Source organism: Podarcis vaucheri (genome assembly GCF_965113315.1).
Source record: "Podarcis vaucheri genome assembly, chromosome: 9".
NCBI lineage: Eukaryota > Metazoa > Chordata > Lepidosauria > Squamata > Lacertidae > Podarcis > Podarcis vaucheri.
In genome coordinates, this window is record NC_138767.1 from 78,961,692 (window position 1) to 78,976,409 (window position 14,718).

At 41.6% G+C, this 14,718-nt stretch overlaps 1 protein-coding gene and 1 long non-coding RNA gene across 2 annotated transcripts in view; one reads left to right on the forward strand and one right to left on the reverse strand.

The window, feature by feature from the left end:
• The window catches only part of BOD1L1 (biorientation of chromosomes in cell division 1 like 1), a 40,781-nt gene that overhangs the window by 8,644 nt on the left and 17,419 nt on the right, over positions 1-14,718 (forward strand). The window contains exons 6-12 of the mRNA XM_082238498.1: positions 2,413-2,582; positions 3,419-3,533; positions 3,712-3,856; positions 5,492-5,567; positions 5,914-11,500; positions 13,019-13,086; positions 14,341-14,410. Of these exons, the coding sequence (XP_082094624.1) occupies positions 2,413-2,582; positions 3,419-3,533; positions 3,712-3,856; positions 5,492-5,567; positions 5,914-11,500; positions 13,019-13,086; positions 14,341-14,410 (6,231 nt within the window). The remainder of the gene's footprint in view (positions 1-2,412; positions 2,583-3,418; positions 3,534-3,711; positions 3,857-5,491; positions 5,568-5,913; positions 11,501-13,018; positions 13,087-14,340; positions 14,411-14,718) is intronic.
• Positions 11,746-13,011, reverse strand: LOC309541158. The gene is made up of 2 exons (XR_014223652.1): positions 12,199-13,011; positions 11,746-12,086 (listed from the first exon to the last, which is right to left on the reverse strand). It is a non-coding gene; the product is annotated as an uncharacterized lncRNA (long non-coding RNA).

The window sequence follows — 14,718 nt, forward strand, 5'->3', positions numbered from 1 at the left end:
CATCTTGCGAAGCAAGCCCATAGGAAATTCGTTTTGCGAAGCACCTCCAAAACGGAAAACCCTTTCATCTAGCGGGTTTTCCGTCTTGCGAGGCATTCGTCTTGCGGGGCACCACTGTACAGAGTTTAAGTTGATACAGTGGTGCCTCGCAAGATGAAATTAATCCATTCCGCAAGTCTCTTCGTCTTGCGGTTTTTTCGTCTTGCGAAGCATGGCTATTGGCGGCTTAGCGGCTGTTAGTGGCTTAGCGGCTATTAACGGCTTAGCGGCTTTAAGAAAAAGGAAACAAACTAGCAAGAACTCGCAAGACGTTTCGTCTTGCGAAGCAAACCCATAGGGAAATTCGTCTTGCGGAACGACTCAAAAAACGGGAAACTCTTTCGTCTTGCGCGTTTTTCGTCTTGCGAGGCATTCGTCTTGTGAGGTACCACTGTAACATCTTATTGCAGTAGTGGCTGGCAGTGGGGGTGCTGTTACTTCCCTGGCCTCTCAATACGGGTGTCGCTACCAGTAATCATGAGGTTCAGGGGCGAGGCAGGAGGGAGGTTCCTGCAGGTGCTGCAGTGGAGCCAATCAAATGCTTCCTTTGCTGGGTCTGCAGTGCAGGAACCTCCCTGCTGATTTGCTCCTCTTAGCTACCAATAGTGAGTTGATTAGGAAACCACACCACTTTGCCATCTGCTACTATCTGCCCTAAATGCTCACATGAGAGCATTCATGGAAGCTCGCACAAACATACACACTGATATCTAGGTACAACACAGGAAAAATGTTTTTCATCAGTATTGACATGAAATCACCCATTTTTTGGAAATTGGTCAAAAATGAATTGAGCATACAGTTCAGTAGCAGAGATGTTACATGCCCTCACATAGACAACCTATTTTCATCACAGAGTTAAATTTGCTGTGTTCTGTGCAGTTTGAAAATTGCATAGCTGTGGGCACAAAACTCTTAAATTAATCTGCAGCCAAATGCTAGGCTTGTCTTTATCATCTCATTAATCCCATGTAATCTGTTAGTTGAGAGTACAGTATAATCTAAATGGGGTGTTCATTTAGGGCTGTACACAGGCCCCTAATCCACCCTGTGACTGACATCTGTGGCCCGTGGATCAGGTTGATATGCCCTGTGCCACCTGGGAACCACCTTGGAGCTGTCCCCCAAATAAGTGGGGGATTTTGAGTATCATTTTTAATGGGTTTTAAAACCATATTTTAATATTCAGTTAAACTGGGGCTTTAAAATGACCAGGGATGGGAGTGCACCATAACTGTGCAGAATAGGATCCTGTCTGGTGCTGCTTTGCAAGTGACTTTCCTGCAGGAAATCTTGCAGTGCAGCACCCACTGCCTATGGAATCAATGCCTCTGCTCAACAGCTGTGGCATCAATTCTGTGGGGCATCGAGGCAGGAAGGAGACTCATGGCACTGGGCCTACCTTCTCCCAGAAGACAGCTGCCAGCCAAGTAAGTCTTGGAGGTATTGCACAGTTTTCTGGCCCAGTTTATCTGCCTCTGCTTCTGCCTGTTGTCCCATCCTCTGACAGCAACAAATTTGTCTGGACCAAGACAACCTGACTCAGAGCAATTCATGGCTATGTACTCGACCTGTCTGAGTGCTCCAAAGAAGCCCCATTTGGCTTGGGCCTCATCTAAATCCAGGGCTCAGCCTAGGGTTCATCAGGCCGTCTATTCAAATGCTAATACATTTTCAGATTTTAGTGGATATGCCTGTGCTACGTCCCAAATTGAAACCAATGCATACCTTCAATAAATTGTTGCTGAGACAGCTAGGTATTCTACAATCCTGCTGCAATATTTCAATTTCCAGAATCCTTGCCAACTTGCCTTGTAGCACCTGGGTACTAAGTGCTCTATGTTGCTGTTTATTAATAAACTAACTAACTAACTTTAACCCCAACAGATTTTGGGGATTTAAGCTCTCCCTTAGTTTTAGATGTGTGGGAAAACAAGGCAAGAATTTGAAGAGCTATGTGCAAGCACAGAATGTTTGTCAACTGGCCAGGGGGCGGGAGGGAAGCTTGCCTTGAGTGGCTGATTTTTCACTTTCAGCTTCTGCATTGAGCAGTAGGTCCCCTGACTGCCAGCATCAGATTTTGAGATGGAACACAAGGAGCTACAGTAGGAAGAAGGCAGAATGGATCTTTTGTTCACATGGAACTTTCTGCCGGTCCCTTTCATCCCAGCCTAGATCTGGCTTTTAAAAACATCTTTCAGTTAAGGTGGGGAGGGGTACTTGTGTCCTTACAGATGTTTGTTGGGCTCCAGTTCCTATTATCCCAGAACTTTGCCTTTGCTGATGGGAATTGGAGTTCATTGACATCTTGCATGGCACCAGATTCCTTATCCATGCTGTTTAGTAACCTTCATTGTCTCTATGTTTCTCTAGATGACGAAGAAGAACATAATCAGGTTAAAACAAAGCCAGAGGCTGATTGGGCCAGCAATAAAAAAACAAAATCTGGGCGACACGCTTACGTCCATAAGCCTTACCTCTACTCCAAGTATTATAGTGATTCTGATGATGAAGGGACTGTGGAGCAACGCCGCCAGTCTGTTGTAAGTTTGGTTTATTTTATTTTTTAAAAAAATTATTTAGCAAAGAAATGAGAACAAGAAAACAATCGAAACTACAAACAATACATGTGTAGACATTTCAGGGATAAGAAACTGCTTCTCTCCTTTGTTCTGACCTATTTTGGAATGCTTGGAACACAAACTAGTATAGTTTGGACCAGTGTTGTGCCATTCTCAAGCCTCTTGCTTATTATCAATTAATGTGGCAGTCAGCTATTCCTAATGATAGCTCTTCTGACCTCCAGTCTTTTCAAGAAGTATTTCTGGAGACTTGGCCTTGGTGTGCTTATGTCCAGTAGTCTTAATGGAGGGAAAACTGAAGAATATTAATAAAGGTTTCATGTCTTGAGGAACTCTTAATTTCTTTATCAGATGAACTTCTGTTTGATACACAAAATTACTGCCAGCATATTGATCCATTGGAGAGGGTTTTGTTTTGCATTTCAGAATAGATTGGTACTGTGTCCAGACTGAGTTAATTTGCTTGACTACAATTTCTGGGGGGAGGGGGTTTACTTTGCAGACAAGAAAGTACAATCGAAAGGGTTATTAGGTTTTTAAAAACATATTGTGGGTTTATTTCAATAAAACAAAAACAGTTATGGCCAGCATCTAGAGAAGCCTTTGCATGACAGGAATAGGGTTTTCAGGTTTTGCTTTCTTGCAGCAGTCCTTCATACCTCATTGAGTGCCACTGAAGCTACTCTGCTAGCCTTCAGGGAAGCTTTCTGGGGAGACATAGAGGCTGCTGCTGGAAGCAGGGTAGTGAAAACATGCTTTGGATCCCATCATATGAACTCCCATTTTCTTATCTTCAGGCTAGAGAAAAAGAAGAGAGACTGTTAAGGAGAAGGCTTAACAGAGAAAAACTTGAAGAAAAGCGGAAACAGAAAGCTGCAGAAAAAACGAAAACACTGAAAAGTGCAAATCAAGGTGCTGAGCTGTACTTCAGATGAACACTTCTTGTGCTGTTTTCTACTTGCGAGTTAGTTGCTTTTTTGCACAAGAGAGTGTATACTTAATTTAGTACTCGCCAAACAATTTATTTCGTTTTGCAGCCAAAATAACAATATCAGAAATTGCAGCTAGAGACTTTACTGTGTCGTTCTAGGTAAAAGCACTCAAAGCCTGGAAGAAACTCCTGCCAGAGGACTTGAATTGAAAGCCAGCGGTGCCAGCATCAAGGATGTGCTGAAAGAACAAAGGTTTTTAGAAAAGAAGGTAGCCCTCAGCAGGAAAAGAAAGAGAGAGTCAAGGTACTGGCAGAGGAGATGAAATTAGTACGTTTTGCATACTACAAAGTGCAAATCCTTTGAAAGTAGCATAGATACAGTTTGAAATAGTTTGAACCCCCTCTAAGGTTCACAAACCTCTGGGCTGCTGTTCACAGTTCACCCATCCAAGATAAGGTTAGTAGCAGGCGGCGAGCACCTTGCAGGAAAGTTCATCCCAGAGAGCTTCAGTTAATGACGTCTAACTATTTTTGAAGGACAACTGAGATGTCAGGCTTCATTCTGTTTTAGCCCTTTTCTAGCATTAATGAAAGTATGGGAAGCCATCCTTTCAGCAAACCCACTAGTGTGAGGAGAGTTCCTCCATGCCGCCTTGGTGCATCTCTCGCCCTCCAGGAGTCTCCGCAGGGTTCTCAGGGTCTTTCCATTTAAGGCTCTAATTTGCTTTTTTTTTCCATTGTAGCAGTCCCCAGTGCAAATAGGAGCTTTATCTTTTTTAAAAAAACAAAACCTAGTTGTGTATATTTCAAAAATAGAGCATTCTTTTTCTCCAGACCTATCTTTTATCCCTAATATTCAGCCATACATTAACTTCAAGAATTGGTCTCCCCTTTATCCAAGTCAATCTTGCTCTTGTGTGTTGTGCACTTGAGTTCTCTTTGGATCATACTAAGCCCTTGTGAAAGCCCTCATTATTACCTTTAAATACTCTTCTAGGTGAGCGGAAGATTCCAGGAGCAATATCTTCCTTAGAGCATATTACTCTCATTTAGTCCACCAGCAGTGCTGAAATTCTAAAGTATATCCTGGTGGACACTATTAGAGTATCTGCTGCGTCTGCAGCTTTGGGGACACAGCTCCACATGAAGAAATTTGTAGAGCTGCTACAGGGACTTGTGTCCATACTTGCACTAGGCATTACAGCCTCCCCCAGCCTGGTGTCCTCTGGATGTTTTAGGCCAGTGGTTCCCAACCTTTTTTGGCCATGCCCCACCTAAGCATCTCTAAAATCCTGATGTCCTCCCCCCCCCCGTGACATATACCATATTTTTTGCTCTATAGGACGCACCAGACAATAAGATGCACCTAGTTTGGGGGGAGGAAACAAGAAGAAGAAAATTCTGAACCCCAGAAGCCAGAACAACAAGAGGGATCTGGCTTCTGGGATAGCCTCTTGCTGTTCTGGCTTTGGAGACAGCCTGTGAAGCCTCCGCAGGGCAGCGGGGTGCCTTCACCCTGCTGTCCTGCATAGGCTTTGTGCAGCTAACCGCAAGCTAGAACAGGGAGACGGAGCGCTGCACAGCGCTCCGTCTCCCTGTTCTGGCTTGGGGCTTAGCTGCACAGCTTGCATTCGCTCCATAAGATGCACACACATTTTCCCTTTTTAGAAGGGAAAAAGTGTGTCTTATAGAGCGAAAAATACGGTAATTCTTATTAGTCAAAAAGTGAACTCCTGTTCACATGGAGGAAGCCTAAAAGGCCATTAACTTGGTCTAAGCAAGCTTCCAAATTGCTTCCCTTAAAAATCAAATTGCCCCCCTGTGGGGCACCCCACATTGGGAACCACGGTTTGAGGCCCATAAACCATGACCGTTGGCTGCACTATAGGTGAAGATGGGAGTTGTAGCCCAAGACATCTCTTTTTTATTATTCTTTCAGGCATGAAGAAGAAGGGAAGAAGAAAAAATCTGAACAGCTTGAGAAGGATCCTGGAGAACCTCAGAAGATTCCTGAAGTAAGTCCCTCATTTAAACTTTGGCTCTTGTTCTGTAAGACTGTAAGCTTGAGCTGTACCTTTAAAATTCAAAGATATAACTAGTATTGTCTGCACTGCAGTACTGTTTTATAGGTTTTAAGCCATTAGTATAATGAAGAAAATCTTAACTACTAAGATTTAAGTTAGATTACTATTAACCTTTTAAAAATGATTTAATACACAAAATTACATGTTGCACAATGCAGCTAATTCTTCCAATTAAATTCAAGGATTTCAGTTCAGACAATGAGCATGGGCTTTGACGTAATTCAGGTGAAAATAGCCTTTTGCACAAAGAAATCATACTTACATTTTTATATTGTAGGGTGTTGAAAAGCCCTCCCCAAAAGAAGTGAAGGCCAGTCAAGGCAAAAATGAAGCAAGTAAACTTGTGAGAAGACTTTCAGAGACGGTGCATTCAGCTGATGAAAACAGAAATGATTCCAAGGTAGAAAAAGAACACAAAAGAAGACCATCTACTTCTCTCCAGGTGGAAGGAATGCAGCAAGATACTGAGCCCCGGGATCCCAAATCTCAGATTGACAGAGCAGAGACCAGCTCAGAAGAACCTCAGAAGCAGAAAAGCATACTTAAAAATGAAAAGCATGTTAAAAAGGATGATTCAGAAATCCAAAGTTTTAGAGGTGCACCCAGGAAAGAGGCTAGATCATCAAAAGATAAAAATGAAAAAGAGAAAAGTATTTCTGAAGATAAATTATTAATTAAGCATAAATGTAAAGGAGATGTGTTTCATAAAACAGGTGATGAGGCTGAAAATTTGCCATCTGAGAAAGGGCTGAAAAGCGAGGAGAATCTTCAGAAGCATAGCCAGCTAACAAAATCTTTCTCAGATGACAAAGCTGAACGGAAGAATAAGCACAGAAGTGAAAGGAAAACATCAGCAAACAGCAAAGATCTGAAAAGTGTTTCTGAACATGCTTTAAAAAATGAAGAAAGTTCACGTAAAGAAAACAGAAAAGACAGACAGGGTTCTATAGATAAATCCAGAGCAGACCACAAGTCTAAAAGACTGTCAAGTGATTTAAGGCCACAGAAAGAGTCTCAGGGTACATCAAAGCAACATAGTTTTGTAACATCAAGGAAAGGGGAAGGTTATTCAGAAGACAAACATGATGCAGAATCGACAAACTCTGATAACACTTTAAAGCAAGGTGATAGTATACACAAAGACAGGCGAAAATCAAAGAATGCTTTGGAAGAGAAGTTACTGTTAAAGTCCAGGTCCAAGAGTCACAGCAAGCAAGGCAAAACACCTGAACCTGAACTACAAGAAAGTTCCTCCAAGCAGGAATCAGGACAGAAATCCGGGCCTAATTCAGAAGAGAGTGATCCAGATAAGCAGTGTAAATCCAAAACTGAAATTAAAGGTTTTGAAGAAAATTCTGTAGAATTGGACCCTGACAGTGGAGCACATTCAGTTAGTAGTTCTCAAAAAGACTTCAGTCATCGAGTTAAGTCACAGTCAATAGAAAAATCATCTGCAAAAGAGAGAAATAAAAGTGATAAAGATTTGAGTAGTTCAAGACTGGAAAGGAAAATGTCAGCTGAAGGTCACAAGAGCAGAAGTTTGAAGCATAATAGTAAGGACATGAAAAAGAGAGAAGATGACAACAAACCAGATGACAAAGCTGTTAAACAAGTAGAGACTCATTCAAAGTTGCAAGAAAATCTGCTCACAGATAAAAGAACAACTAAAAAATCAGCTAGTGAAAGCAGAAAGGGAAGTTTTTCATTCCAAGAAATAGATAAAGGAGAAGAAAAATCATCAGCAGAAATGTCAGTCTGGACTAGTGGGCACATGTTACATTCTGAAGAATGCCAAGAGCCAATGGACATACAGTCAGAACAAAGGGACAGTAATGCACAGCATCAAATAACTCAACCTAAAGAAGAAATCAGTAATAATTCACAACAAGAAACTAAATTTAAAAACAATGCCAAAGACCAAATACATCATAATTCATTGCATGAGTTGAATAAAACTTTGCCTACAAAGGAAATCTCAAAATCTTCCCCTTCCGGTTTCAGTAACCCCAAACAAAAGTTTGAAAAGACTCCTATGAAGGAAATGGATGTGCCAAGTGATGCCTTTAAAAGTGACGAAAGCAGTTCTCCAACCAAGCAGCTATCAAATGAAGGTGTTGTCCATCAAAAATCCATGGATATGACTGTTGCAGAAGTCAAAAACCCTTTGTGTGATGTATCTATGGAGGAATCTTTTAATTTGGATAGGCCAGCTAATAAAGATACCATTTCAGACAATGAAGCACATACTGCTAAAACGGAACAGCATGGTAGCATTGTATTCGATGGTAACATAAAAGAGAGTGATATCACTGACATGGAAATTTCTAACGCAGGTGGCAAAGGGCACCTAAGTTGTAAAGAAGTGACTGAAGAGAAAACGAGTGGTTTTATATGCATTCAAGAAGGTACTATGCAAAAGATTACTGGAATTGCTTTAACTGGCAGTATAAAGAGTGAACAAATGACCAGCCCAACTATAGTATTTACAGAGGTATGTGCAAACAAAGGCAAAACAAATGAAAACCATACTGTCAGTGGTGTAATAGAATTGTCTTCAGGGTCAGTGCCCGAGAACACTCCAGAAGAAATTGGTGAAATGTCCATGATGGCTAGTAAACGAGGAGGTGATTTAAGAAGAGTCACTGAAGATAAAAATGAAAACAATGTAGTAGGCAGCAGCAGTTGTGTTAGCATCAGCAACAGCATGGAGACTGAGGTGACTGTTATCGGGACCAGCACAGAGAGAACTGCTGGGAGTGCTGTAACAGCTACTAGCACTGGAGGAAGCCAAAGTGAAGAAGGTACATCAATCCATTTGCAAAGAGAAGGCGATGCCACTATTACTTGCTCAGAAGAAAAAAGTGAGACTGCTTTGAGCTGTACAAGTATAGAAGCAGATGAAGGTTTCACTGTGGGATGTTGGACCCCAAATAAGGAAGGTGCTCATTCCATGTCAGAATGTCCTGTCACAGCGACTGAAGAAAGTGGTGTTGGCACTGAAGGACTTAGCGTGTGTGAAAGCTCCTCAACCAAGGAGGAAGAAAGTGGAGAATGCATTGTGAATTATGCAGAAGAGCATTCTAAACCATTAATCAATGAAACCAGGGTAGAACTTGAACAGACTGTGAATAGTGTTGAAGCAGAAGAGAAAGATGATGCGGTAACCAGTGCAGGTTCTGAAGAAAGGTGTGTGGCTTCCGTCTGTAGCGGTACAAGCAACTTTGACAGTGCTACTACCTTCCTCAGTGAAGTAGAAAGTGATGGTGCTGTTACCAGTGCGGGTACTGAAGCCAAGGATAGACCTGTGACAAGTGAAAATCCAGATGAATTTCGGAGTAATGCAGCTGGAAGTGAGCATGCTAAAGCTGCTGAGGGTGCTGTGACTTGTACGGCTGCCGAAAGAGGAAGTCCTGGCTCTGCCATCTGTTCAGTGACTGGTACTGACTCGCAAGATGAGCGAGCTGTGACTGGCGTGTGTGCTCAGACGGCAAACAATGTGGCAACTGGGCCGCATGCTGACAAGAGTGAAGACATTGTGAATGGTGAGAGTGCCGTCACCAGCACAGGCATAACAGCAGAAGATGGTCCTGAAGCTGCAGCTGCGTGCACTGGTTTGGAGGACAGCAATGAAGGTTTTGCAGCAGCTTCAGATACACAAGAAAAATACGAGTTTGCCACAGACAGTACAGCAGCTAGAGCTGAAACGAACATCATTGATGTCAGTCAAGGTTCCTATGATGATGAAGGTTGTGTGACTAGCACTGGTGCAAAAGAAGATGACGAAGAAGGTGAAAATTTTGTTACTAGTACAGGGAGAGGGAACGAAGAAGCGGAACAGACTTTGACCTGTACAGGAACAGAAGAAAGTGAAAGGGTGCTGATTTGTGTTGGAGCCAAAGAAGGTGGAAGTTCCTCCATCTGCCTTGCTGCAAGCCAGCTTAGAACTGACTTGGGTGAGCTGACCTCAGATGTCGATAAAGGTGCTGTTGACAGCATGACAGGCTTAGAGAAAGACTTGAAAATTGATGATATCCACAACAGTACAAAGGGAGTGGTTGAAAGTAGCACCACTAGTGTTGGTGTGGCCAGTGAAAATGTTATGGCATTTGGTGCAAAGAAAGAGTCTCAATTTACTGAGAATTATGAATGTGACGTGATTAGTGCAACCTCGAAGCAAGGTGTGGATCAAGAGTCTGCTGTGGAAGAGAAGAATGAGGATGCCACATCTTTCATAGATATCAGGAAATCTGAAGGCCCGTATAGGATAGGCTCAAAGAAAGTAGCTGTTCTCTCAGCATCTGCTAATGAAGATGAGAGAAGTGAAGGTGAGACCATCTCTACAAGTGTGGTCAAAGTGTGCCCTACCTCTGCTCAGTCTTCTGCTAAGCATGTTGATCAAACACCACTTGTTGCAAAAACAGTTGAAAACCTTGAGAAAACCCCAAACCTCATCAGTACAGAAGATTTCAACACCCCTATGCCTAGCACAGCTGTTGAGTATATGAATCAGGATGGAACTGCTGGGAAACAAAATAACGTTTCTACAAGTATCTTGGAAGAATTTGAAGCCCCTATGCCAAGTGCAACAATAGAAGATGGCAAAAGTGCATTTCTTACTATACAAGCTGCAGAAAAGACCACTACTGTGGAAATGGACGCTATTCCCATGCCCAGTATGTCAACTAGAAGTGTTGATGAAGGTAATACAGTTCATAGCAAAGAGGAAAGGGATGAATGCACTGTGATTTCCACAAGCATAGTTGAAGAGTTAGAGACTTCCATTTCCCAGGAAAGAACTGAAGATGCAGATGAACATTTCCCCTTAAGATTGGAACAAACGGCAGACACAGCTATGATCTCGACAAGCTCAGTGGAACAGTTTGAGACTTCTGTGTCTCCTGTTGAGACACAAGAGATTGATCAGGTCTGTAGAACCCAAGGAAGGTTTGAGACTTCCACTATCTCTACTACAGAAGGATGTGACAAAACCATCCATGGTGCATTTGTGCCAGTAGAAGCTAAAGCAAGAACTACGGGTGCTGGAGTTTCCACAGATGGAGCAGAACATGTTCAGGAAGCCACAAGCCAAGAGATTGAATTTGTGGTTCAAAACACTGAAAACAACAACCAGAGTGCTGTAATTTTGGTTCAGAAGGGAGGAGAGTATGATGCTCTTGGACTTAGTGTTGCCACTGCTAAACCTGACAAAGAGTTGGTTGCCTTGAGTGCAGACATGCCGGAGGATAGTATAGCAGCCGGAATAGTGGAAGAATGTGACAGTGTCTCTACTGTTGCGCTCTCAGAGAAAACTCTACTTGAATTTTCAAGCAAAGAAGTTGAAGATGAAGATGTGCTTCAAAAAGAAAGCCAAAGATTCCATCAGGGGGAACCTGAGGGTGCTGTGGAAGAATTAACCACAGGTGACACCACAAGCACAGAAATGCCTGAAAATACAGTGCAATCTGATAGCATAGGAGAAAGCCTTGGCACAGAAATTTTGAACCCTTCTGTCAGTGATGGAACATCCACCGAAGACAGCGTGCATGAATGCAGAACCCAAGAGAGTGGGCAACATACCGAAGTTCCATCTGGTATGCCACTGGAACAGAAAAGTGGGGATGTAAATTTATCAATAGGCGATATTAGTCACAAGCCAGTATTAGAAACTGACCTTGGTGAAACAATGGATCTCCCCAACAGGAAATGCTCGACTTCATTACTTGTCGAATTGGGGGGAAATTCCAAGGACAGAGCACTTGGAGGAGGAGCAGTTCAGGGTAGTCACTTGGCTGACATAGATGCTAAATCGGATGGCCAGAATGAAGAGGAAGCGTTTTCTCAAGGGAGTGTAGCACATCAGTCTGGTAAGATCCTTATGAACTGCAGTATTTTGAGACTTCGGAATTTAATGATTGGGGTGTGTGGGAAGTTAGACTTAGGAGCCAGCTAGCATAAATAAGCAAACTGCCTGCAGTTGATCAAGTATACAAAGAAATAATATAGTAAACAAAGTTGAGATTTTCCTATTTAATATAATTAAGAACAGGATTAGGGTCAACTTTAGAATTTAAGGATAGCAGCTAGACTATCGGCTAGCACGAAACCTTCATATTTTATTGTTATTCAGCAAAATTTATATACCACTCTAAGCAGTTTTATTTACAACATTTCTATGAAACCCCTGAAATCAAATTTCCAAGAAAGGTGGCAACGATGAATAAAATTCAGTAAATCGTGGTGCTAAAACCACAGCAGAGAGAATATGCACCTGAGGTTAAAATTCTTGGGGAACGAAAGGTCTGTCTGCCTGCTGCCTGAAATATACTGGTTTAGGTATCCGGCAGGTAAGTTCTATGTGGCATTACCCATTGAAATGAATGAACATAACTAAGTCAGGTATAATAACTTCAATGGGTAATTTAAACCGAGTAAAATGTACTTGAATACCACCTACAGATGGTATCTGAAGAAGTGTGCATGCACACGAAAGCTTATACCAAGAACTAACTTAGTTGGTCTTTAAGGTGCTACAGGAAGGAATTTTTTTTATTTTGAATACCACCCACACTCTTTAGCTGCCACATCTGACTTCAGATAGTGGGGCACTTTGAAGCAGTAACTTGCAGTATAAAGTATGAAGTAGTGCAAAGAATCAAAGCCTTTATAAAACTGAAAATTGTCTTACAATCCTATACCTTTGAAATCATGGTGTGTAAATGTTATATTCTTTCGTCACTAGGGTTGTGCTGGATTTGGCAATATCTGGAAGAGTTAGGAATTTCTAGAACTGTTCTGTTTTGTGGAACAGACAATAAAGTTCACGTTTAACTTTCTAACTGGGATATCCTCTGAAGCTGAGCCATGGAAGGCTTAGTTATTTTAAACCCACCAGTTCCTAATGAAACACAGAGAAAGGAACAGTTACCTGCACCAGAAGCTTCTATCTTTAATAATCTTGTAGCATAGCCTTGAATGGAGAGAGAGATTAGCTTGCTTTTGCCTAGATATAAAATGCCACAGAGAATAAGGAATCATGCAAGTAAGTTTAATTGTAAAATCTTTACTGAAGAGAGCCAAAGGCACAACAGGGACACTATGCCCATTTCATCCCCCAAGAGGAATGTAGTTTGAGGGCGCCTGCTTCTGTCAAAGAGCCCAAAGCATAGAGACACTGTTGATTCATATGCTAGGGCCTTGTAAGAACATGCTGAATACTGAGCTTGCTGTTAAAATAATATATTAATAGAGTGGTGCTTGGGGTTCTAGACAAAGGACTCTATGAAGGAATGCAGTTAATAGATGACATCAAATATTGCAAGACAGCAATAACATTGCAAGGAGTATAATCAAATGAATATAAACATTTAAATTGCTTTTGTTAGACAGCAAAGAAATTCACCCAGTTGTGGCTGAAGAGCTGGAACAAAGGACCAGGATGACAGCTATTGAGGTATTATGGTGTTTTAAAAGATTTTATTCCTTATACCTTTGATTTAGTTTCTGGACTTAACTAGGGAGAAAAGTTAATTTATTTGAATTCTTTTCCCCCATCCCAATAAATTTATATTGAAACTTTTTCATCCTACAGTACAATATAAAACAAGCTAACTAAAAATAAAAAAGGAAAGGGAAAGCAAAGTAAATACAAAGCCATCTTTCAGAGGTAGATCTTAATCAAATGTTACACAGAAAGCGCTGGACTCTCCCAGCTCTCACCCAGGAGCTTCCCTTTCTTCTCCCACTCTGGGAGATCTTCCCTTTCCAGCCTTTCACGCAGGGTCATTCACCAGCCAGCCATCTCCATCATGTGCGTACAGTCTCCTCAGTGATCCAGAGTAGAAACCACTCAAAAAAAGAAACAAGAAGAAAAAGAAGCAGGATTTTTTTAAAAAGTTTTTCACTCTAAATTCACTCCAAATTGTACACAGAATCCTTTCTCTCCCAGCTCTGTCTCTGCCAGCTCAGAATATTCCGTAATCTCTCCATCCATGGTTCCATTCCACTTCTCCAACATCATAATTCCACTGCAAGACTATTTTACCTCTCCAGGCACCTGTCCTCTCCATTCCATCATCTACTGCCTCCAGCCTTATCATTCCACTCTCTTCTTCTGGCAGGCCTTGTTCTGGCAATCAATATTTTTCTCCAAAGCTTCTGTGTCTTTAACCTCATCTTTCTCTTGACCATTTTCATTCACCACCTTATCCATCTCAGTTCAGATCTATTTTAGTTGCTCATCCAGTAATTGCTGTATGATGCCAACAGTCAATGGGGTGTCCAACAGTGTTTTTGCCATATTGAGTGTTCTTGGTCTTATTGACAACTCACTCTCCACTTTAAGGTTTATAGTCTCTACCTTAAAAGCTTGAGTCTCCTGTCTTCTTATCTCCAGACCTTATTCTTTTCCCACAGTTTCACTTTGCAGCCAGCACTTTCATCAAAGGGATGGAAGGTTGAAAATAGCTTTCTAACTTTTAGAACACCCCTTAGCCGTTTATGTTGATACTGCATGTCAAATTTCAGACGCTCAAAGGAACTTTTCTGGATTTTATTACCAGAATATTCAGGTTTTCCATACAGACATTTCCATGCCTGTGAAATAATGATTATCCACTTTTAGTGTAAGTACTGGATAATTTAACAAACTGAGCATGCCCTAACTGCTAATTTTTGGAGTCCTGAAAGATTTTCCTTCACTTCATAGGACCCACAGTGTAGAAGCATGGAAGAAGAAAACCTCTCTGAAGAGATTCAACCAGAATTGATTTCCAAAGGTAAATTCCTGTTTCTAACGGCAGGGATGAACTGTTGCAGGTTATAATCTTTGGGATGAATCAATAGAATTAAATATTACATTTCATAAAACATCTGAAGGTTAGTCAGCAGCCCCAGTTGTTCCTGGGGAGTGAGACTTGCATTTAGTGCAGCTTAATTTAAGTGCCGAATGCAAGTTGTGCTGCTTTCCGGTGGGTGCAGATCTGCCAGATATTTTTATTTTTTTTAGGGTTCTGTAAATTCTTTATTGTACATCAGTAAAGCAAAAAAGAAAAATTCCCTTTTGCCCAGCCACTGCTTAGGGCCC